Consider the following 25,122-nt stretch of genomic DNA (forward strand, 5'->3'; position numbering starts at 1 on the left):
TGTGTGTGTGTGTGTGTGTGTGTGTGTGAGAGAGAGAGAGAGAGAGAGAGAGAGAGAGAGAGAGAGAGAGAGAGAGAGAGAGAGAGACTGGCTGAGAGACTGGCTGGGATTGAATCCAGGGCTTTCAGCATAGTTGGTCTTGTACCAGCGAAGTACAGCTTCAGATATTTTTGAGATAGGATCTTATTAATTGCGTAGTTGGTCCTTGAATGGACTCTGTAGCACAGCCTGACCTTGAACTAGCTTTCTGTGTGTGAGTTATCATGGGCTCAGTTCTAACATTCACAAAGCACTGTATTTTTATTTTGAAGTAGGGACTATTGTCACTTGTGGTTGTGCACACTTTTAATCCTAGCACTCAGGAGGCAGGGGCAGGCAGCTGTCTGAGTTTGAGGCCAGCCTGGTCTACAGAACAAGTACCAGGACAGCCAGGGCTACATAGAGAAACATTGTCTTGAAAAAAACTAATTTTTATGTGTATGAGATTTATTTTTCTTTCTGGTATCTATGGAGGTCAGAAGACAGTTCTGGATCCCTTGGAAGTATAGTTATGCGCAGTTGTGAACCTTCATATGAGTGGTGCTGGGAGTCAAACCAAAGTCATTCTCAGAAACAACTGCTGAGCCACCTTGCCAGCTGCTCTCCCTCAGAGAACTTTTTCTTTTCTTCTTTTCTTTTTTTCGGAGCTGGGGACCGAACCCAGGGCCTTGGGAACCCAGGGCCTTGCGCTTGCTAGGAACTTTTTTTTTTCTTTAAAGATTTATTTATTTTATGTATGTGAGTACACCCTCACTCTCTTCAGACACCAGAAGAGGGCATCAGATCTCATTACAGATGGTTGTGAGCCACCATATGGTTGCTGGGATTTGAACTCAGGACCTCTGGAAGAGCAGTCAGTGCTCTTAACCGCTGAGCCATCTCTCCAGCCCCTCCCCCCCCTCAGAGAACTTTTATACAAGAAAGTATCAGGGTTATCCTCCCAGATACAGTACAGAATTGTCAAGCAGTGGATCGGTTTCCGTTTGTTTATCCGTACACTTTGCTTTTTTTTTTTTTATTTTTTTTTTTCCGGAGCTGGAGACTGAACCCCGGGCCTTGCCCTTGCTAGGCAAGCGCTCTACCACTGAGCTAAATCCCCAACCCCTTTGCTTTTGTTGAGAATGGATGACTTGTACCTTTACCTCCTGCCGCTCCTGCCTCCACGTCATCAACAGTGACCTTACAAGCTACATTGTCTATCTTTTCTTTCATTTTGTAGTTACATTTTGTTCAGCTCTTGTGTATGTGAAGGCGAGCGGGCAAGAGGCAGTTCTCTCCACCTTGTGGGCTTTACTTGCTGAACTATCTCATTGCTCCTCCCCTTAAACTGCTTTTAAATGTATTCACGCTGTGTGTGTGTAGGTCAGAGGGCAGCTCTCTTTGGAGTCAGCCCTCTCCTACCTAACGAACCCCCAGGATGAATCAATGGACCAGGCCACCAAGCTTGACAGCAGATGAGCCATCATCCTTTTCTTTTTCTCTTTCTTTTTCTTTTCCAAAGCCTTACAACGAGGTCACTGGTCTGGAATTTGAGATCCCCTAGCCTCTACTTCCCTAGGGTAGGTGGGCTCAGGGACTGACGTGGGGTAGCACTCTTAACTTCAAGGCTGTTTTAAGAACTCATTTAACTCTTTCCAATGTCTCTATCACTTTAAGACAGATGTCCCACAGAGACTAAATTATGTCAATTATCTAAAAAGACAACATAAATAGTCTTCTCAAATGGCCTACCTTACCTTCATTGGACAGTTCCCAGTCTACCAGGGCAGCACTAATTTGTTTCTTCCCCTAAAGCTACAGTAATTCGTTCCTAATGGATCTAAGTCTTGGATGCATCTCTGTGCTGTAAAACACCCTCAGGCGTTTCTCTGTCCCAAACCTCCAGTGACTGCCTGCCATTAAACTAGTGGTCCCACTGGCTTCCTTTCTAGCTTTAGACGTCCTTAAGCTCTTTGAACAGTCGGAGCTCATCTCTTTGGTCTAATCCCCACTCTGCCCGTGAATTGAATATTACAGAAAAATTCCTTCATCCCTTCGGATTTATGCTTTTTCCTTCCCACAGTTTCTTCAGGACCATACTGAAAAGCTGCTTAGGTCAGCATCTTCTTTTCACATCGTCTGGCAGGCCTCGGGCCTTGGTTTATGCTCTTTTTTTTTTTTTTTTTTTTTTTTTTTTTTTTTTTTTTTGGAGCTGGGGACCGAACCCAGGACCTTGCGCGTGCTAGGCAAGCGCTCTACCGCTGAGCTAAATCCCCAACCCGGTTTATGCTCTTTAATGACTTCTACCATAGCTTCCCACTGGTGTGGGTTACGAAAGGATGAAAAACCTTTTTTGTTTTGTTTTGCTTTGTTAACTTATTTTTCTCCTTTAGGATTTTTTTTTTCATTCATGCGTGTCTGTCACCCCTGTTAGGTGCCTATGGAAGCCAGAAGGGGACATCAGACTCTCTAGAGCTATAGAGGTCGTTGTGAGATGTCTGACTTGGGTGCTGGGAATCAGGGTCCTCTAGAAGGGCAAACCTTTCTCTATCCTGAGTCATCTTTCCATCCCTTGTTTTGAGACAAGGTCTAATCAGCAGGACGGGAAAACAGTCCCCAAGAAAATGGGGCTTGAGGAGTTCTCTTTCTCTGGAAAGCTCCACTGAGGTAAAGTAGGATCCTTGACTGTACCATAGGGACCAATTTCAAGACAAATCAGGGTAGAGCAAAGTTACTAAAAAGATGGCTCTGGCTAACAGTACACTGTTCGTGCAGAGGACTGAGGATGGCTCCCAGCACTCCTCTTAGGCAGCTCTCAGTCACCTGTCACCCCAGGTCTAGGGAACACATTCTCAACCTGTGGGCCACAGGTGTCAAAGTTCAGACATCCTGTCTCTCAGGTGTTTACATTACAATTTGTAACTAGCAAAAACTACAGTGATGAAGTAGCAACAAGATGATTTTATAGTAGGGGGGTTACTACAACTTGAGTAAAGGTAAAGGGTCACAGCAGAAGGAAGGTTGAGAACCGCTGTCCTCTGGCCTTGAGGGTACCTGCATACACGTGTTGGTGTTGCATATACATTTTATGCACGGCATACACACACACACACACACACACACACACACACACATACACATAAAATAAATGTATCTTTAAAAAAGATGTGTACTATAATACACGGTAGGAAGGTGTGGAAATTGAGGTTTTGCTCGTTTGTTTTTAGTTTTTTGAAGGGCAGCTAGAAACCAAGGGTTTGCACATGCTTGGCTATCCTGCAAGAAGCTGTCTTACTCAGGGGTTGGGGATTTAGCTCAGTGGTAGAGTGCTTGCCCTAGCAAGCACAAGGCCCCTGGTTCCGTCCCCAGCTCCACAAAAAAAAAAAAAAAAAAAAAAAGAAAGAAGCTGTCTTACTTGCCTGATTGTTACGAACAGGATTTGCCTGAAAAGCAAAAACACACCAGTTGCCTGGGCACCTCCATAGATGGATTTTTCCCTTCAGAAGAACCGTGCTTTAAACCTGCTTGAGAGTCTCTCTCTTTCTTTTTCAAGGGAAGTGTAGCCTTGGTTGTCCTAGAATTCTCTCTGCAGACCAGGCTGGCCTCGAATTCAGAGATCTGCCTACCTCTGCTTCCTGAGTGCTGGATTAAAAGCTTGCGCCGTCACCGCCCGGCAGAACACGCAATCATTGTTCCAAGGGAAAAAAAAATGCCTGGACCTCATTCCTATCACAGCGACTGTCGGCTTTGGTGGTTGCCTCTCTCGCTTTGACCTGGAAGGCTAACAGGATTCAGTTGTTTAAGACAAACTTTGTTTTTTGAGTCTATTTATGACTGTTTATTTTTATTTTTTGCAGGTGTGGTGTTGTATGCCTTAAATCCCAGCACTCTGGAGAAAAGGGCAGACGGGTCTAAGTTCGAGACCAGCCTAGTTTACGTAAGCAGCTCCAGGACAGCCAGCTAGAAGACTGTCTCAAACAACAGATTTCACTATTGGGTATGTTTGGCAAACGCATGCCTGTGTCGGGAACAAAGGACAAGTTTAAGGAGTCAGTTTTCTTCTTGCACCTTTACATGGGTTCTGGGCATCATACCCAGTTGTCACCCACGGAGCCATCTCGCTGGACCTTGTTCAGACAATTGTTAATGGCTGGACCACACCGGACAGTCCAGATTCCAGTGTGTCTGTGTGCACCTGGCTACAGGGGCTGTCGAGGCAGTAAATTCAATCTCACATTTAGGCAGTCATGCTGAAAGCAGAATGGAGCGGAGTGGAAACAAGAAAAGCAAGCAGCAGGCTTCTCCTGCACCGGTTTAGCATCAGGATAACCCCGCAGACCAGGACGGTGCGGCCAACGCCTCTGGGCGTCCAGCCTCTTCCGTCCGCTTCTGCTCCAGGGCACAGCGCGTGGGGGCGGGGAGGAGAGGCGGAAGCCGACGGTGCCGGGCGCGCGCACGTGCGTGGTTACGTGCGTGCGTGGGCGCGGTCCTTAGCACGCCGTGCGCTAGGCGGATGTCCGGGCCGGCTGGGCCCGGGCGGCGGACGAGATGGCGGAAGGCCGGGGCACCCGTGAGCGACCGGATGTGGAGACCCAGAAGACGGAGCTCGGAGCCTTGATGGGGACCACGCTCCAGCGTGGGGCTCAGTGGTGAGCGTCCGCTCTGCGCTCCCACCGCGCAGAGCGTCAGGCCGGCTCGCTGGCCCTCAGACCGGACCCCTTTCCTTAGTTTTAGGTAGAGGCGGGCCGGGGGCGGTGCCTGGAGTCTCTGAAAGAGTGGCTTGACAGCAGCCGCTGATGAAAGAAACCCCGAGATCAGCTAGGGTACAGCGCTGACAGATCTGGGGTTTGTCTTGGTCCATTCGGATTCACAAGAGTCTTGGGCCGGAGGGGATAAGGGGTGTAGAATATAGAAATGGGGGAGTGCTCCGGTCGGCGGGAGCAGGAAGGTGGGAAAGCACTTAACCACCGAAGACTTGATGTTGACCTTGGTGGGGGAAGCGTCCACATCTTATAGACCTCGGCTCCTTAACAATTAAAACTGGGTAGCAATTTGTGGCTTATGACGCTCAGGAGGTTGAGAGACTATCAGAAGTAGATACTTTGTAACTTGTAAACTGCGGAACAGAATTCAAGGCCAGACACTGAATAAATGTCTAAGAACCCAGATTGTCAGCTGGTCAGGAACAATTGTAGCAGTAGTTAGATCTAAGAGTGGGAGGGGAGGGGAGCAAAGTAGAAGATCGGAAGTTGCAAGATTTTGCCAGGCCTGGTGGCATATGCTTTACTGTTGTTTTGCAGGCGCAGACTGGAAGGTTGCTGTAGTTTCAGGGCTGGTCTCTTTTTTTTTTTTTCGGAGCTGGGGATCGAACCCAGGGCCTTGCACTTCCTAGGCAAGCACTCTACCACTGAGCTAAATCCCCAACCCCAGGGCTGGTCTCTTATACAGTGAGCATGACTCCTCCAAAAAAAAAAAAAAAAATCTAGGTTTATTTGAGCAGATTCAAATATGAGGCGTCTCAGTAGATTGTTAACTAGAAGGGATAGTACTCCTCAGTAGTGGAGAAATGGCTGGGTGGTGCTACTGTGTAGGAGTCAAATACTAGGGTAGGTTTCCCATTGAATATTACCAATATGGGGTTGGGGATTTAGCTCAGTGGTAGAGCATTTGCCTAGCAAGCGCAAGGCCCTGGGTTCAGTCCCCAGCTCCGAAAAAAAAAAAAAAAAGAAAAGAAAAGAAAAGAAAAGAGAAAAAAAAAAAAGAAGAATATTACCAATATAGGGACTGGAAAGGAGAATAGAAATTATGTGTTTGGGGGGTGTGGTTTAGGTATAGTTTTATGCTGTTTAAATTGAGCCAATGAAAGGCCAGACAAATTGAGAGAGCTACTTTAGAAATTATTCTGCAAAGGGATGACACATAAAGAATATTCAGCTTGGTGTGGATGAGCGTGCCTGCAGTCTTAAGGCCTGGAGAGAGGTATTGCTGCCAAGGTTTGGGCAATGCAATTAATAACTTAGTAAACATTTTACTTCTAGAAAGCGTCCATTTTACATGAGTGCTCATGGGCTGGAGAGACTGCTCAGCAGTTAAGAACTTATAATGGGCTTGCGGAATGTGAGTTTGAGGCCCAGTGCTCATGTTGGGTATCTCTCAGTCATGTATAACTCAAGCTCCAGGGATATCCACGCCCCTGACCTCTAAGGGCACTTGCATTTATACTCATACTTATGTGCATAACTAATGAAGTGCATAGTTAAAAATAAAATCCTAGCCCAGGAGTGGTGGCGCACATTTTTAGTCCCAGCGCTTGGGAGGCAGAGGCGGGTAGATCTCCGAGTTTGAGGTCAGCCCAGTCTACTGAGTTAGTCCAGGACAGTCAGAGAAACCATGTCTTGAAAAACCAAAGTAAATAAAATCCTAACTATGCATAGTGTCGCACAACTTTAATCCCAGCATCTGGGAGGCATACACAGGTGGATCTCTTTGAGTTCAAGGCTATCCTGGGCTACATACTGTGACCCCCCCCAATGTAATTAAATTTTAAAATTCTTTTAGAAATCGTTTATGTTTTTGTTTGCTTGGTGTTTTGTTTGTTTGTTTCCAAGACAAGGTCTCCCTGTGAGCCCCTGCTGGTTTGGAACTAGAAATGTATGCCAGGCTGGCCTTAAACTTGCAGACCCTTCTGCATCTGCTTCCTGTGTACTTGGATTACAGATAAGTGACGGCACAGCCAGCTTTATGGTGTGTGTGTGTGTGTGTGTGTCTGTGTGTCTGTGTGTCTGTGTGTCTGTCTGTCTGTCTGTCTGTCTGAGTATATGTATGACATTCATGTACCTGTGCAGAATAGAGTTGTGCATACCATTCATGGGTGCTGGGAAGAGCGCCAAACTCTCTTAACTTCTCTCTCTCTCTCTCTCTCTCTCTCTCTCTCTCTTTTTTTTTTTTAAAGATTTATTATGTTATTCCTGTGAGTACACTGTCGCTGTCTTCAGACACCCCAGAAGAGGGCTTCAGATCCCATTACAGATGGTTGTGAGCCACCATGTGGTTGCCGGGAATTGAACTCAGGACCTCTGGAAGAGCAGTCAGTGCTCTTAACCGCTGAGCCATCTCTCCAGCCCCTCTCTTAACTTCTGAATTCTCTTTCCAGCCCCTTGTTTATTTTTTCAGACAGGGTCTTATTAGGTAACCTTGGGTGGTCTGGAATTCCCTGTGTAGACCAAGCTGGACTGGAACTCTTAGAGATCCAAGTGTCTATGCCTCCTAAGTGCTGGGATGTAAAGGCATGTGTCAGCATGTGTAGCTTTGTTTTGTCTTTTACAGATATGGTCTCTTGTAGCCCAAGCTGACCTCAAACTCATCGTGCAGTGGAGACTGACCTCTTTGCCCAGATCTCCCAAATGCTGGAATCACAGATATGGGCCCCCAAAAGCTTCCTTTACTTATTCTCTTACCAGTTATTTCTCCTAGTGAATACCTGGCCTAGATTAGGCCCTCTCTGCCATGTGGGGCTGACTTCAGTTCTTAATGTTAAGACTGATTTTAGCCGGACCATGGTGGTAGTGCACGCCTTTAATCCCAGCACTCCGGAGGCAGAGGCAGGCAGATCTTTGAGTTTGAGGTTAACATGGTCTACAGAGCAAGCTACAGTCAGGGCTACACAGAGAAAACCTGTCTTGAAGAGCCCCCTTCCCCACAGATGTGATTTTAGTGAGAATTGCATATTACCTTGGCGAGAAGACCATGAGAAGCTTAAGGTCGGTGTCTGGTGAAAAAAATGAAAGGATAGCTGCAAAACGTAGAACGTTGGCTTTGTAAGAAAGTGTTTATCGTGTAACTGTATTTCATAGGAGACTCGTTTCTCCCCAGGTATCTGATCGACAGCCGGTGGTTCAAGCAGTGGAAGAAGTACGTCGGCTTTGACAGCTGGGACATGTACAACGTGGGGGAGCACAATCTGTTTCCTGGACCGATTGACAACTCTGGGCTCTTCTCAGGTGGAGTATCCTCAGCTTTCTGCTGTAGTTCTTGTGGGCCAGAGTTGTGTGCGTCTCCACCATGGTCATGATGAGCATGTAATTCCATAATGTGGAGGCATAGAAGTGTCCGTCTGCATCAGAGGTAGTAGACGCCTTGGCAGATCATTAGGGAGAAGCCAGGTAGTTATTTTGCCCTAAATAACTACTGTGACAAGAGCTTGCTTTGGTTTTTGTGTTTCTGTTCTGTTGCTGTGAAGAGACACTGTGACCAAGGCAGCTTATGAAAGGAGCCATTTAATTGGGGACTGGCTTCCAGTTTCAGTGAGTTAGTTCAGGGTCCTTATGGTGGAGGGACTATGGCACCCAGCACGTGGGTGTGGGAATAAGAAGTAGCTGAGAGCTTTGCATCGGGGGGCAGGGAGAGAGACAGAGGGGGAGACCGAGAGACTGGGCTGGGTGAGGGCTTTTGAAACCTCAAGACCACCCCTCAGTGGCACACTTCCGTCAGCAAGGCCGCCTCCTCATCCTTCCCAAACAGTACTACCACTGGGGGCCAAAGATTCAAACGGGAGCTTACTTGGCCTGCCCTCATTCAAACTGCCACATTTTGTAACATACTAGTGTTTTTCGCATTTTTATTTTTACTGCATATGTGCACGTTGTATGTGTCCCAGTGAGACACTGTGCGTGTTAATGTCAAAGTACAGCTCTATGCAGTTGGTTCTCAGAAGACATCTTACCTGTCCACATTGTAACATTCCCCTTTGACTTTTTTAATTGTGTGTGTGCACGTGTATCTGTCTGTGAGGGCTGTGCATGTGAATGTAGTTCCAAGGACCTAGAAGAGAAGTTTGGGTCCCCTGAATTACAGTAGTTTGTGAGCTGCCCAGAGATGGTGCTGGGAACGGAACTTGGTCCTCTGCAAGGGCAGGAAGTGTGCTTCACTGCTGGACCACCTCTCTAGCCCTTAGTTCTCTTTTTCTTTTTTAGGTTTTGGATTTATCTGTAAACATGAAAGAAGAAAAGTCATTTTAAATTGCACCTATAATCTGAAAATTGGGAATCATTCCCCACCTCCCCCCTTTTCTTTCATTGCTGTGGATCAAATTCAATATGTTAAGCAAGTAATATCCAGTAGTTGATCTGGGTGTGGATTTTTTTTCTGTTTTGTTTTGTTTTGTTTTGTTTTATTTATGAGAAGAGGATCTCTCTACATAGTCCTGGTTATCCTAAAATTGATTATATAGACCAGGGTGGCCTTGAACACACAGAGATCTGCCTGCCTCTGCCTCCCCAGTGCTGGGATTAAAGGCGTGTGCTACTATACTTAGCTGTACCCACAAATTTTTGATACCTGCAAAGTAGGACAAATTGTATGTATATTAAAAGTCACCTAACATCTCTGAACTGTGTTTATCCTAGAAACAGTGTAAGGAAAGGTAGAAGGTCCGTGGAGTGTGACTTTTTTTTTTTGGTTCTTTTTTTTGGAGCTGGGGACCGAACCCAGGAGTGTGACTTCTGACCTCCGCACTTCCCAGTTAAAGGGTTTGCTCGGGAAGTGCTGGGTACTCTATTCCTGTGGCTGTGTGGAGATGGCGCAGCTAGCTTTTCCAGAGAATCTCTTTCACCTGAGTCTAGAATCTGTGTAGGTTGGCTGGCTGGCAGGCAGGCAATCTATTCGTACCCTTAATATATTCCTGTGTGCTTGTCTGTGGGGGTGTGTGCGCACGAGTGTGCTCATGAGTGTTCTCTGGTGTATTTGTGGTGTGTGTGTGTGGGTTAGAGTGCGGCCATGGAAGGTGGTTCTCTCCTCTCTCCATGCGGACCTACCATCCTGGGACCACCTCGTGTCCTCAGGCTTGGCCTAGATGCTGTTTCCTTTTGCTCAGGCTCTGTCTGCCTGTGCTGCCCTGGCTGGCCTTGCACTTGAGTTAGTCCTGCAGTCGCCTCCTTTGCACTGCAGGTACAGGAGTGGCCCCTACACCTGTATTCTTGTTTTGTTTTACAGACAGAGTTTTGCTGTGTTCCATGGCTGGCTTAAAACTTGCTATGTAGCCAAGGCTGACCTCAAAATCACCACCTTCTGGCCTTAACTTCCCAAATTATGAAATTAAAGTCTTGTGCCACTGCGTCTAGCTTTCGGGTTTTTAATTAGTTTTATATTCTTTTTGGTTAAAAATGTGTATGTTTGTGTGTGAGACAGGGTGAGTGTGTGCATGGCATGGTACAGGGTGTGTATTTACGGAGAACGTCTTCTACAGTGTGGGTTCTGAGGATCAAACTCGGGTGGTTATGCTCGGTGGCAAGTGTCATCACCTGCTGAGCTGTCTCACCAGCCCTTTGTTTCTTTTCAACACAGGATCTTCATTAAGGATCTGAGGTTGGCCTCAGTTTTGTGATGTTCTTTGTTTCAAATGCTAGGATTCCAGGGGTCTACTGCCAGGCGTGGGTAGTCCCTGATGGTTTTAAATTTATTTTAGATATGGTCTCAGTGTGTAGAGACCTTTAGCTCACAGAGGTCCTCCTACCTTTGCCTCCTCAGTGCTGAGGTTAAAGCTGTACCCGTCCTCTACCATACCTGGCCTGTTTACTTTTGTTTATTTAATTTTTATTTGTTTGGAGTTTTTATTTGTTTACTTTTGAGGTGTGATCTTGTATAGTTCAGGCTGGCCTTAAACTAGCAATGTTGCTGAGGTTGATCTTGAACTTACGTACTTCTTGAATCTACCTCCCAAATGCTCAGGAAGATAATTCTACTTATTAACTTACTTATTTTGAGGTAGGGTCTTGGAATACAACTCGGATACATAGCAACTTTGTAGTTCAACCTGGTCCAGAACTGCATATGTATCCCAGGTAAGTCTTGAACTTACAGTCTTCCTAACTCTGAGTGTTGGGATTGCAGATGTGTACCATAATGTCTGTTTTCTTGTTTGTTGTTTCATGGTGGCAGTGACAGGATGGCAGAGGAGGAGGAGGTGGTGGTGGTGTTTGAGTCTCTCTATGTTGCCTGTGCCACCCTTAGAACCGACCAGTCCTATTTTAGCCTTCCAGAGCCTGTGGGATGATAGGTCTGAGCATCATGATGTGGGAACGACTGCTCGACAGATGTTTTCAGCAGGGAACCGGGCTGTCACCTGCAGAGCAGCCCTTCTTATTTCCACCTGTCTACTGAGACAGACAGTTTTCATCCTTTTGCTTTGAAGACTTTCACATAGTCTAGGCAGGATACCTGTGACATGGAACAGATTGTAGATGCACTAAAGGCATCTGTACTGACTGTCATGGAAACAGTGTCAGGGGAGATGGCACATCAGTGGGGTGACCTCTGATCTCCTCACTTCCGATTATGTGTTGAACTTTCGCCATCCTCGAACTCCTTCTGTGGCTGACCACCCTAGCAGCACTGATCCTCCTGGCCCATCTGCGAGGTACAGGGTTAACAAGTGTGCGTTATCACCACGCCTGGCTCCTGTTTTTTCCTTTTTCTTCTTGAGATGAGATGCTGTTCTGTAGGCCTGGCTGGTGTGGAGCTCAGCAGTAATCCACCTGCTTCTACCTCCTCCTGAGTGCTGGGTTCAAGGGTGCCTGTTCTCACACCCAACTTATTTAAAAAAAAATCACCGGCCTTGGGTTATAGCTGAGTTGCACCTTCATGGGTACTTTCCTGGCTACTCTGGTCTGAGAACAGTGACTTCTGCCGTCTTTAGAGTGGGTGTTGATAAACAGGCTTAGCACGGAGTATACTTTGTGGCTGGCGGTGATGGGTCTTCTTGGGTTTTCCTCTGAGTGTGTTTCATATACATCTATGATGGGTATAAAATGGATGTTTAACATGTTATGTACTTACTCTCCATTCCACACAGTGTCCATGAGAACGCCGACTGGGAATGCTTAGTACGAAGAGTGGTTGGGTGTTACGGTGTGCAGCCTAGTGTGGGGTACTTGGACTGACATGCATAACTTTTAGTCTGATACATACAAAAAGCGATCAGATAAGCAGGGCCGCCACTGCTGCTCAGAGACGGAGTGCTTGCCCAGAGAGTGCAGGCCTTGGGCGTGATCCATCTGGCTGCAGACCGTTAACTAAGGATGCTGCTGGGTAGGCGTGCGTACCTTTGACCAGCATCTGAGAGGATGGGGCTGGAGAACTAACTGTCCTAAGTTCAGACTGCCTGGGCTGTGCACTGTTTATTTCAGGCCAACCTGGGTTGCAGAGAGACCTTATTTCAGAACACTGTAGTGTGGGATAACCCAGTGGGTGGGCATTGGCATATAGGTCTGACAACCCAAATTCAATGCCAGGAGCCCACATGAAGGAGGGAGGCGAGCGCTGCCCTGAGAGCTGTCCCTCTGACTTCCACCTGTGCCTTGTGGGATGAGCAATTCTCCCATCCTCTGTAGAAACAATGAGTAAAGTTTAACCAACCCCCTAAATATGAAAAGACTAAGTGTGTTGTTGACTGAGGCCATCGGGATATAGAACAACGGCAGATCGTTTGCCTGGGCATGCTTACTCTCCTAGGTTTATTCCCAGTCTCTGAAAAAATAATCCAGCAACAATAGCAGAGATGCCCAAAACCAGAATGCTGAGTGACTCCTAGTCCAACAAGCTTGTGCTGTGGAGGCTGCTGATTCCTGTCCCCAGTAAGAAAATACCCCTCAACCCTCAGGACCTCAGTCATTTGCCTTCTTAGTAAATGTTTTATGTGTACATGGGGTTTGAGTTTAAGCACTATCAATAGGATGGTTAATGTAAGTATTCATAATTATTAACCCTCTCTCTGTCTGTCTCTGACACAGTCTTCCTATGTAGCCTAGGGTGGCTTTGAACTCTTTTTTTTTTTTTAAACATTTACTTATTTATTTATTTAATATGCATATACTGTAGCTGTCTTCAGACACACCAGAGGAGGGCATCAGAGCCCATTACAGATGGTTGTGAGCCACCATGTGGTTGCTGGGATTTGAACTCAGGACCTCTGGAAGAGCAGTCAGTGCTCTTAACCACTGAGCCATCTCCCCAGCCCTTTGAATTCTATATGTAGCTCAGGATGGTTTCAACCTGCCTGAATGCTGGGATGCCTGACTTTTGGTTTTCTTTTTTCTTGGGGAGGGACTTGAGGGTTGAACTAGAGCCTTGCTCTGCTAGTGAGCTATCGCCCCAGCCTGCACCCGCATTTGCTTCTGTCTCCATGTTTACTAATTGTTTCTAAACTCTTGTTTAATTCCTGCAATGTGGTTTTTGTTTCTTTGCTTTTTTGTTTTGTTTTGTTTTCTTTGTTTCTTGAGACAGGGTTTCTCTCTCTAATTTGGCTGTTTGTCTGTCCTGGAACTCTATTGGTGGACCAGAGTGACTTCAAACTCATAGAGATTCACCTGCTTCTGCCTCCCAAGTGCTGGGACTAAAGGGCTGTGCTACCCGCATAGCTTGCAATGTTCTCACCCTCTCTCTCTTCCTCTCTTCCCCCCTCCCTCTCATTCCCCCTCTCCCTCTCTCCCTCTCTTTGTCCCTCCCTATGTCTCTCTCCCTCTCTTCTTCTCTTTCTCCCTCCTTCTCTCTCCCTCTCTCTCTGTCTCCCCTCCCCCATCTCAAATACCAGTCCAAGTTTTTAATTAGCCATTTTATGTTCATTGTAGAGCCTAGAAGCATTTATAAAATGTAAATTAAGTTTTCTTATTAGAAAAGCAATGGGCAAACACCTTTAATCCCAGCATGCCTGAAGAAGAGACAAGGGGATCTCTTGAGTTCGAGGTCAGCCTGGTCTACTGAGCAAGTTCCAGGACAGCCAGGGCTACACAGAAGCCCTGTCTCAAAAAACAAAGCCAAACAAACACCTATTCTTGCTGAACTCAAGTTCATGGATTTGGCAGCAAGTACCTTTACCTGCTGAGCCATTTCCCCAGTCCATTTTCTCCCCTTGTCACCATTGTCTCCTTCCTGTCATCTCAGCACTTGGGGAAGTGGAGGGAGGAAGACAGAGATTAAAGGTCATTTTTGGCTGTGTAGAAATCAAGGTCTCGTGGTACTGCATGTGACTCTCCTAAAAACAGACAACAAAAATTAGAAGTGGACTAGTAGGGTGGGGGTTCTGGGAGGAGTTGGGGAAGGGCAAAGAATATGGCTAAAATATAGCTTGATAAATTTTATTTTAGAATTACTCCTCCCCCGCCCCCACACCTGAAACAGAGTCTCACTATGTAGCCTTGGTTGTCTTGGAGCTTCTACATAGACCAGGCTGACCCCAAATTCACAAAAATCCACCTGCCTCTGCCTCCTAAGTACTTAGATTAAAGGGGTGCACCACCATGTCCACCTTCAATAAATTTGACTTCAAAAGAAAAACAAACAGAGGTCTTTTCCTCTCCATCTTCCTCCTTATTCTTTTTGAGATAGAGTCTGGTTGTGTTGCCCAAGCTGACTTTAAACTTTCCTCAGCCCCCTGGGTAGCTGGATGTAAGGATGAACCACAGACTCCAGCTCACTTTCTTTCTAATTATAGAAGATATACAAGTTCCTTAGTAGAACAGGCCTCAGGATAGAGTGGGCAGGTCTGCTTTGTATGGCCAGGGAGGGGCAGTGTTGTACTTGTTCCTGTTGAATCTTTTCTTATGAAAAATATGCAAGAATCTTGTTTCAAAAAAACAAAAAAACTTTTGAGGAAAAGAAAAATGAGATATGTATTAATTTCCTTTTTCAGATCCTGAGAGTCAGACCTTGAAGGAACACTTAATCGATGAGCTGGACTATGTGTTGGTTCCAACTGAAGCCTGGAATAAATTGCTAAATTGGTATGGTTGTGTGGAAGGCCAGCAGCCTATTGTCAGAAAAGTGAGTTCACAAGTTGTTCTATCTGCTAGGTGTGTATGTAAGTTCTCCTTGGGTACACCGACTTCTCTTTATTTCCTGGAAGAATGACTGTAGTTAAGTGGTTGAAAATAAGGAGTTGAAACTTAATTTTGTTTTGTTTTTGAGACAGGGTTTTTCTGTGTATTCCTTACTATTCTGGAACTTTCTGTGTAGAACAGACTATTCTCAAACTCAGAGATCCCCGTGCCTCTTGTCTCCAAGTACTGAGATTCCACTGTGTCAGAATTGAGACCTTGTGTATGTTTCCTGAGACAGGATATCTAGTAGCCCAGGCTGGTCTTACTGATCATCTGTGGCTTCTTGAGTGCTGGAATTCTGGCCCGAGAGACTATTTCTGTTCTCTCTAGGAAATGAAATGTTTGTGAGTAACTCAGGATGTTCCTAAGTAAGCTCCAAATACAAGAGCTGCCTGGTAGTTTGGGATGTCCGTTTTGGAAGCCCAGTACTTCAGTTGGGCTGTGTGGACAGAAACTAATGCGTTGCACCATTCCCTTTTTCCCAGGACTGGGAGTGATCCTAGGGCCACATATATGCTAAGTATTCCAGCACTGAACTGTATCTCCAGCCCTCTTTTTTCTTTGAGATGGTATCTTACTGAGTTATCCAGGCTAAATTTGAACTCACTTATAGCTTAGGTAGGCCTAGAACTGTCACAGTTGAGCCTTTTCATTGAGGCTTCTGGATGTTGAGATAACTAGTGTGAGCCACCATGCTTACCTAACAACTTTATTCTAAAGCCATTTCCCCTCTGTTCATGAGACTGATTGTTCTGCTGAGTACAAAAGGAGGGGTTTATATGCATAGAAGAATTCTCAAGTTCCCACACTGTAGACACACTCTCTGAGAAACCCAGCCTAGTGCCTTTGGTGGACAGAACTCATGAGATCACTGCCTTGTCTCTCAGTTACTAGCTTTTCTTACTAGAAAGGAATCATAAAAGCCCATTCATGCCTGCTAATACATAGACAAGACATAATTTTTCATGTTCCTTGAGTGTATGCTCTTCTTAGTAGGACAGAGCGTCATCCCTGTGTCTCCCTCCCACCTTCCCTGCCCCATTTCTTGTTTTGTTTGTATTTCAAGACAGAGTTTCTCTGTATAGTCCTGACTGTCCTGGAGTTCAATGTATAAACTAGGCTGGCCTCAAACTCAGGATCCTCCGCCCTGCCTCCTGAGTGCTGGGACTAAAGGTGGGGGCACCACTGTCTGATAAGAGCTGCATTCTTAAGGAGTCTTTATTTCAAATCAGAGCCACCACGACTACCAACTTACTCCTCCCTTTCTAAAAACGGTTTCATGTAGTCTAGGATGGCTTCAAACTTACTGTGTAGCTCAGGCTGACCTTGAACTCTTTATCCCTCTGCCTCAATATCCCTTGAGTTGAAATTAGTCTTGTGTTGCCATGCAAGGCTTCAGAACTTTTTTTTCCAGTTTGAAACCTGTGGGAGTGTTAGGGAACAAATGTCACAGGCATACAGCCTTCTTCAGAGGTCTACAGATGCTGTCAGTGTAGTCATGTAAGCATTCTGCTGAGGTCTGACAGACTCTACAAGGACCAAAACAAGAGTTTTCTGTTCAATGCTGACCTTGCTGACCTTCTGAGACCTGCCTTACAGGACCTGGTGGTATCCACACAGATCTCTTTCTGATTCCCTAAGATAGACTTGATTCTTCATTATAGCAGAAAAAATTGTAACTCCTGAGATATATACTAATGAATTAAGTCTCTGTTTTATAAAAATAAATAAAAATTAGTTCTTCATAGATCAAATGTGGGGGTGCATTTTCTTTAATTCTAGCTCTCCCAAGAGGCAGAGTTCTTTGATTTCAAGACCAGCTTAGTCTACATAGTGAGTTCCAAGCCAGTATACACAATGAGACATTGTCTCAAAAACAAACAATTCCTGACAAAAGATTTTCCTGAGAGGCCTTAGCCTTCTGTGGCTGAGCCGTGTCGCCTCCTGGACTGCCCAGGTGTCCACCACTGCTCCGTCACCCCCCTAACCCTCCTTTGCTTACAGGTTGTGGAGCATGGCCTGTTTGTCAAGCACTGCAAAGTGGAAGTGTATTTGCTGGAGTTGAAGCTCTGTGAGAACAGTGACCCCACCAATGTGCTAAGTTGCCATTTTAGCAAAGCAGATACCATTGGTAAGCAACTGGCAGGGTTCTGGGTGTCTGGTGAAAGAAAGTAGGGTATTGTAGTTGATGAGAGGGAAGCTCTGTTGGTCTCTTAACTTTTTTTTTAAAGATGTATTTATTTTATTCATATAAGTACACTGTTGCTGTCTTCAGACACACCAGAAGAGGGAATCAGATCCCATTACAGATGGTTGTGAGCCACCATGTGATTGCTGGGAATTGAACTCAGGACCTCTGGAAGAGCAGCCAGTGCTCTTAACCACTGAGCCATCTCCCCAGCCTGGTCTCTTTAACTCTTGTTACTCAACTGTGGCTGTCAGTCCTGACTTGGAAGTCTTCCTAAGGGAATTTTTATGAAGAACCAGACCTGGGAACTGTGTTCTAGAGAACAGGACTTGGGCAAACAAAATGGCCAGCAAAGTAAGCGCAAGAACTTGAACTGGTGCATAGCCATGCATAGCCCTGTGCTCCTACCCTCCTGTCTCCACCCGCTAAGTGCCTGCTTTATATACATTCTAGTAGCCTTGTTGGCGCCCTTCACCTCAGCCTCCTGAGTGCTGGTGTTACAAACAGAAGCCGCTGCACCGCTGTTGTGCATGAGCCCTGGGTTATCAGAAGCGTAGTGAGCTGCTGCTTACAGGGAGGCCTGGGAAGTACAGACAAGTTAAGGTCTTTGAACATGGCTGTTCTAGACCTTCCATGAGCATTGGTAAAGGCAGGGTGAAGATTGGTCTGCCTCAGCTGTTACTTGTCTGTGAGATTCAAGACACAAGCCTCGCTGTTCTGTAGTTCACACTGTAGACCAGGCTGGTCTCAGACTCAGAGATCCGCCTGCCTCTGCCTCCTGTGTGCTGGGATTAAAGGCCTGTGCCACCACTGCCCGGCTTGCCTTGGGTATCTTTAACTTTATTTCTGGAGCAATCTTAACTGATGTTTTTTCCTGTTTTTAGCAACTATCGAGAAGGAGATGAGGAAGCTCTTCAACATCCCTGCAGAGCGTGAAACACGACTTTGGAACAAATACATGAGCAACACCTATGAGCAGTTGAGCAAGCTAGACAACACTATCCAGGATGCTGGGCTGTACCAGGGTCAGGTAGGAGGGCCCAAGCCATGCCCAGACAGGCAGCTCTGACTCGGGTGTGTGTCAAGAAGTCTTCTGGCAGTAAGCATGTCAGAAGTAGGGCGTGTTGCACTGTGCTCATCTGGTTTCCCCTTTCACTCAGGTGCTAGTAATTGAGCCCCAAAATGAAGACGGCACATGGCCCAGGCAGACCCTGCAATCAAAGTAAGTGAATCTTCTCCCTTGTGTACCTGGTTCACAAGGGGAAGAGGGTTGTTCTGAATTAGATGGGAATCAGTGTCTCGTCCCAATTGCATAGTGTTTGAAGCACCAACCTTAGCAGCCTCCTTTACGTTCATGTCAGAGACATCGAGGAAGAAAAGGGGTTGGATCTGATATTGCCGCTTTGCCAAAGTGGCTTTTGTTTGTTTGTTTGTTTGTTACACTCTGTTATTTTTCTGCTTGTAGTTTAGAGGCTTTGAAAAAGAGGGGGGAGGGTTAGGGCGAGGCCTTGTACAACTTCAGGGTGATCCTTGATCCTACTCAGCTCTCCCGTGGCCTCTTCGGATTACTGCTCAGCTACTGGAGATATTCCTGTGACTTGTGGAACTGTGCACCCTTAGAAGGTTGCAGTAGGAAGTGATGGCTTTTCTCTAGGACATAGTGCAGGGAAATATAAGTATTTCCTGACCTGATGACAAACAGAGCCAGCTGTTGTGGCACACGCGTGCGTTGTAGGTAGAAGGAGGGCGAGCTCAAGGCCATCTTCAGGTACACAGTTAATTTTAGGCTAGCCTGGTCTTCTATAGAAGTCCACATCTGCAAAACAAACAAAAGCAAACCTGTGCTGGCCGGGTGATGGCTCCGCGGTTAAGATGCCTTCAGTCTCGGCGCTCAGCTGCGTAGGGTGAGTGTGGTAACCTGCCGTAATCCTAGTCGCAGAGCACAGGAGATGGAGGCAGGGAGTCTCTGAGCAAGCTGTCCAGCCAGTCTAGCAGAAATGGTCTCACTCTGCATTCAGTGAGAGAGCTGCCTTGGTATAGGGTGAAGAGCAATGAGGGAAGACACTAACATGAACCTCAGCTTCCACATGTATGTATGCACACATACACGGTTCCCACATCCATGCATGGGCAAGAAAAAAGTTAAATAAAAACCACACTGTTGCACAAATGTTGGTCTCCTTATCACAGAACTTACGACTGCTTTGCAGGTGTGATTGACTATGTTGAAACCAGGAGACCCTTCAGGTGGGCTCTTCGTAATCACAAGGCTCCCTGGGGGTGAAGGGGGTGCTGGAGAGTCATTGTGGGTGTGAAATCAGAAGCACAGGCAAAGCAGTGAAATGTGAGGAAAGTGGAGCCAAGACACGGGGACCAACACCTCTACAGGAATCTAGGGACTCGACTGAGGACTGTAACTGGGGACATCTTGACTTGAACTCAGAAGTTCTTTATATTTTTTCTTTAATGTGTATGGGTATTTTGCTTGTATGTCTGTCTGTCTGAGTATTGCGTGTGTGCTTAGTGCCTGTGTATACTAGAAAAGGGTACTGGATTCCCTGGACTGGAGTACAGTTATAAATGTATGGATGCTGGGAACCTGAGTCCTCTGCAAAAGCAACAAGTGTTCTTGGTCCCGTGAGCCTTCTCTCCAACCCCTCCTTCAGACTTTTGCATCAGTAATTTATGGTAATTCCTTTGTGTTGTCTTAAGCCCCTGAGTAAGTAGGACCTTGTGACCACAGCAGTAGGGAAACACAAATAGTAAAGTGCAGACTGGGCTGCTCCCTTCCTAACCAAATGTGCACAAAACAGAGACGGTAACCCCAAACTGCGAACATCACCTATGACGTCAGAAAACACAGGCATTTACATTATGATTCATAACAGTAGCAAAATTACAGCTATGAAGTACAGTGAAAATAATTTTATGGTTGGGGATCTGTACAACCTGAGAAACTATGCTACAGAGTGTCAGCATTGGGAATGTCGAGGACCACTGCTCTAGGGAACACATTAGGTGGTTGGCTTGTAGCCTGTGAGGTGGTAACTCAGGGCAGAGGCAGGCTGGCTGTCCTGGCCTTGGACCTCTGTCTTCTTGGCTTTCCTTCTCCCTGTCTGCCCCACACTCTGAAGCCTAAGAATTTTTACTACGGGAGACAGCTTTTGGAAAAGTTGCAGTGCCCCCTTGAGACTTCATGAAGGCTAGAGTCTCTTGGGAGAGGAATGGCTGATCAAGAGTGAACATGGAGCAGAATTCCTCAGGCCGGTGCAGTGTCAGATACTGTGGTTCGAGAGGATACAGCCATAAAGCAAACAGGTTGTTGGGTCAGGAAAGGAGATCGATAAGAAAAGCACTTGTGCCCTCTGATTTATAAGCAATATAGACAAAATTGAGGGAGAGAATTATCAAGCTCTAGGATAGAATGGGAAGGAATTAACCTGCTGAGGCATCACACGGGATACACACACACACACACACACACACACACACACACACACACACACACACACACACACAGAATGAATGAATGAATGAATGAATGAATGAATGAATATGTGTGTTCATGTGTGTAAATGTAGACACATACTTGCCAAAGTATGCTTGTGGAGTCAGAGGTTGACTTCAAATGTAGTCCTTGCCGTCCACCTAGATGGAGATCTCTCTCTTGTTTGCTGCTGCCTAGTCCAACCCAAGTGACCAGAGCCTGGCCCACAAACTTCAGAAGGTCTCTCCTTTCTATTTCATAGCTCCTGCTAAGTGTGAAGGCAGTGCTTTTGCAGTTTAAGGAGCTGAGAATGGAGAATGTTTCTTCCCTCCTCCTTGTCTTTCTATGTAGACCAGATTGACCTCAAGCCTTCTGAGTTCTGGGGATTCAAGCATGAGCCTCGTATAAACTTAGGAATGTTTATTGAGAAGACCTAAAGCAGCGAATGGGTTCTGTACTTTTAAAAAAGTCAGTGGTATTGTTTTTGCTTCCCTCTTCCAGATCAAGCACTGCACCTAGCAGAAATTTTACTACCTCTTCAAAACCATCCGCAAGTCCCTATTCCTCAATGTCTGCCTCTCTCATTGCAAATGGTGATAGCACTAACAGCTCTGGGATGCACAACTCCGGTGTCAGCAGGGGGTAAGAACAGGCCTTTAACTGCTCCTTCCTCTGCGCGCTTTCTCAGGAGTACCTGGGCTGCTCATCTGTGCCTGAGATCAAGCTTGTGGGGTTAGAGTTGCCCATGAGAGCATGCTGCAGCGGCAAGAGCATGCCGCACGTGGTGAGAGCGTGCTGCAGCGGCAAGAGCATGCTGCACATGGTGAGAGCATGCTGCAGCGGCAAGAGCATGCTGCATGTGGTGAGAGCATGCTGCATGTGGCTTCCTTCTCACCCCATTTCCTAACTGTTCCTGCCTCCTCACTCTGGTCACTTGTCCTTTTGCTGTCTGGTGTTTTTTCCAGTCTAAGCCATTGATAATCTTAAGGGCAGAGTAACTGGTGTAGGGAGATCACCACTTTGTGAAGGGATGGGCTGGTCAGATGGCAGCTGTAAGGGGACAGTTCTCAGTTCTGGTAGAACCCTGTTTCTCCTCTTGGTAGCTGTGTTCCTTTCTTCATGAATATTAGGAGTGTCTGCCTCGGGGCATAGACAAGATGGACGAGAGTGAGCAGAGAAAGAATAGACGGATACTCAGGTCCAGTCAAGGGTAGTGTGGCCTTGTGATGGTGGCACACATCAGCTCTTGACCTTGGTACCTAAAATATTCTTTCCTGTTATCATCTGATGTTAGCCTAGAATGATATCAAATCAGTCGCCAAAGTCTAAAAGAAGAAAATTCAAATAGCATTTCCCTCTTTAAGGCTATACTTACATCTGCTGACGTGTCAGGTAAAGGTTGAGGACCAGAAATGGTAGAGGTCATGTACATTATGAGACGAGACAACCAGCCACAAACTCTAGATGCCGACGCAGAGCTCGGCAAGCCTCCCTGAGGGAACATGTGCAGCACTTGGTTTTATCGCTGATGTGCATTGTGTCTTTCAGTGGAGCTGGCTTCTCTGCCTCGTATAATTGCCAGGAGCCCCCATCACCTCATATCCAGCCTGGCCTCTGTGGACTCGGAAACCTGGGAAACACCTGCTTCATGAATTCTGCTTTGCAGGTAGAAGGGAGAGTTGCTAACGAAATAAAACTGTGGTTGGAGTTCATTAATTGAAAAATTAGTCTTGGGGTCCCCCCACCCCACTTCACCTCCCTTTAGTGTTTCAGAAGTCTCTGCCAGGGTGTCTCCTACTGGCTAGTTCAGAACAGCATCATCTGTGTTTGTGGTCCTAGAACATCTGTTGTTTGCTTAGTTGGTTGATTTTTTTTTTTTTTTTTTTTTTTTTTGGTTCTTTTTTTCAGAGCTGGGGACCGAACCCAGGGCCTTGCGCTTCCTAGGCAAGCGCTCTACCACTGAGCTAAATCCCCAACTCCCGGTTGATTTTTTTTGAGACATAGACTCTTGCTTTCTCTTCAAAAGGCGAGGAAGGGGGTTGGGGATTTAGCTCAGTGGTAGAGCACTTGCCGGAAAAAAAGAAAAAAAGGGGGGGGGGCGAGAAAGACTCAGGGGTGATAGAGGTCTTGCCATTCTCAAGCATGTCAGGCATTCTCAGTGGATTCAGTTCCCAGTACTAGTGCTACAAAACCAAACAAAATCCGTGTTAACATGGTACTTCCTGACTAAAATCTCAGGATGGGAGTTAGGAAGATCTTAAGTTCAAGGATCATGGTCTAGGCTACAGAGGGAGATCTTACCGTAGAAATCTCTTTATTCATTCATCAGGTATTTATTGGGTAGATACTATGTAATAACATCATGATAGACATGGCTGCAAGGAGTTAAGAGTCCAGCTCCAAAATTACGAGGTCATCGTCTCTAAAAATATCCTCGCTTTTGAAGTTCAGGGTTTCCTAAGAGCACTCTCAATTTTGGTAAGTTGCTAGAAGGATTTAGGATTTACTTAAAGCTATCATACTTAATTCATGATAAGGAAAGGATACAGATAAGGTTAGTCAAAAGAAAGTGCAAATTGAGTGTCCAGGAGGTTCCAAATGCAGAACTCTAGGACGGTTATATATATCTGCAATCCCAGGGTTGGACAGCTGTGGTAAGAGGGTGGCCAAGAGTTTGAAACCAGCCTAGTATATAAGTATGCCAGACAAAAGAACTTGGTTTGTATTTCTTGTTTTCATGCTGTCTGGAAGGGTTGCAAACTCTGGTTCTGTTCTGTTTCAGTGCCTGAGCAACACTGGTCCACTGACTGAGTACTTTCTTAAAGATGAGTATGAGGCCGAGATCAACAGAGACAACCCTCTGGGGATGAAAGGGGAGATCGCAGAGGCCTATGCAGAGCTCATCAAGCAGATGTGGTCTGGAAGGGACACCCACGTGGCACCACGGATGTTCAAAGTAGGTTGAGAAGTCTTTCTGAAAAGAAAAGATTGTTTTACATTTATGTTTGTGTGTGTGCACACGCATGTGCAGTCACTCTTATGTGTTTTAGAGGGGAGTGGCTTCATATTGTACTAAGGCATCCCTTTGCTTGCATTTTGGCCTAAGGTGAAGGTAGACTGAGGGGCCAGCAAGATGGCTCAGTGGGTAAAGGCAAGCCTACTGGCCCGAGCGCAGTCCCCAGAACCCGTGTTAAGGTGGAATGAAATAATCTACAGAGTTATTCTCTGACCTCTTGTCTTGTTCTGTACAGTGGCACTCAGAACTCAGACTGTTTTGTTTTATTTTGTTGTTTTTTTTTTTTTTTAAAAAGGTCTAATCTAAGACTTATGTTGATATCTTCTGACCTTCCTATTCCTTTCAGTGCTGAGGAACTTGATTTTTCTGGGGGGAGGGGTGACTTTTGCTTTGTTTTTTTTTTTTTTTTTTTTGGTTTTTTTTTTGAGACCTGGGGACCGAACCCAGGGCCTTGCGCTTCCTAGGCAAGCGCTGTACCACTGAGCTAAATCCCCAACCCCTTGCTTTGGGTTTTTGTTGTTGTTTTTGTTTTGGTGGTGTAGGAGTTTTTTTGGTTGTTTTTGTTTTTTTGTATGTAGCACTGACTACATAGGACTCACTATGTAGCCCACTCTCTAGACCAGGCTGGCCTCAGACTCAGAGAGACTCAGCTGCCAATGCCTCCCAAGTACTGGAATCAAAGGTGTGTGCTAGCACCACATGGCCCCTATGTTTTAAACTAGAGTGATGTGAGTATTGTCCCTGTGTCCCTGTGCTCTCAGTCAGGACCTCAGAAGGTAGGGATAGACTCATACCACTCTCAGAAGGTGATGTGAAAGGCAATTCTTTTTTTTTTGTTTGGTTGGTTGCTTTTTTTTTTTTTTTTTTTTTTTTTTTTTATTCTATATAAGTACACTGTAGCTGCCGTCAGACACACCAGAAGAGGGCATCAGATCTCATTACACATGATTGTGAGTCACCATGTGGTTGCTGGGAATTGAACTCAGGACCTCTGGAAGAGCAGTCAGTGCTCTTAACCGCTGAGCCATCTCTCCAGCCCGGTTTTTTGGTTTTTTTAAGACAGGGTTTTTCTGCATAGCCTTGGCTCCAAGTCCTGGCCTCCAGTTCAGAGATCCACATGCCTCTGTCTTTGAGTGCTGGGATTAAAGGTGTGTGAAAGGCACCTCCATCCTTACTTAGGTCTTTTCTCTCAGTGAAAAAAAATGTCATGTGATTGTTTAATACTGAGAATCTAAATCATAAAAATACTAGGATTGGACGGCAGCGCCCTGGTTTGGCGCCAGTGTAAACAACTTACAGATAGCATTTTGGGGTGGTATTCTGATGGACCCAGTTGTTAGCTGAGTTAGCTCTGTCTTGTGGTAGCCATTAGCCTAGGTGCTACTGAGCACTTGTAATGTGGCTAATGTGACCAAGAGTCTGAACTGGGGGCTGGAAGGGTTGGAGAGATGGCTCAAGTTAAGAAGAGAACTGGCTGTCCTTCTAGGATCCAGATTTCATCCCCAGCACCCACATGGTGGTTCACAATCGTGTGTCCAGTCCC

The 25,122-nt window shown here is 46.0% G+C and overlaps 1 protein-coding gene across 1 annotated transcript in view; it reads left to right on the forward strand.

Moving 5' to 3' along the window:
* Positions 1-4,512: 4,512 nt before the first annotated feature.
* Positions 4,513-25,122, forward strand: part of Usp4 (ubiquitin specific peptidase 4) — a 42,611-nt gene continuing 22,001 nt past the window's right edge. Inside the window, exons 1-9 of the mRNA XM_032910624.1 lie at positions 4,513-4,667; positions 7,891-8,018; positions 14,702-14,832; positions 16,893-17,019; positions 17,961-18,106; positions 18,237-18,298; positions 21,065-21,205; positions 22,112-22,229; positions 23,346-23,519. Coding sequence (XP_032766515.1) covers positions 4,567-4,667; positions 7,891-8,018; positions 14,702-14,832; positions 16,893-17,019; positions 17,961-18,106; positions 18,237-18,298; positions 21,065-21,205; positions 22,112-22,229; positions 23,346-23,519 — 1,128 coding nt within the window. The 5' untranslated portion in view covers positions 4,513-4,566. The remainder of the gene's footprint in view (positions 4,668-7,890; positions 8,019-14,701; positions 14,833-16,892; positions 17,020-17,960; positions 18,107-18,236; positions 18,299-21,064; positions 21,206-22,111; positions 22,230-23,345; positions 23,520-25,122) is intronic.

Source organism: Rattus rattus, chromosome 8 (assembly GCF_011064425.1).
Source record: "Rattus rattus isolate New Zealand chromosome 8, Rrattus_CSIRO_v1, whole genome shotgun sequence".
Taxonomy (NCBI): domain Eukaryota; kingdom Metazoa; phylum Chordata; class Mammalia; order Rodentia; family Muridae; genus Rattus; species Rattus rattus.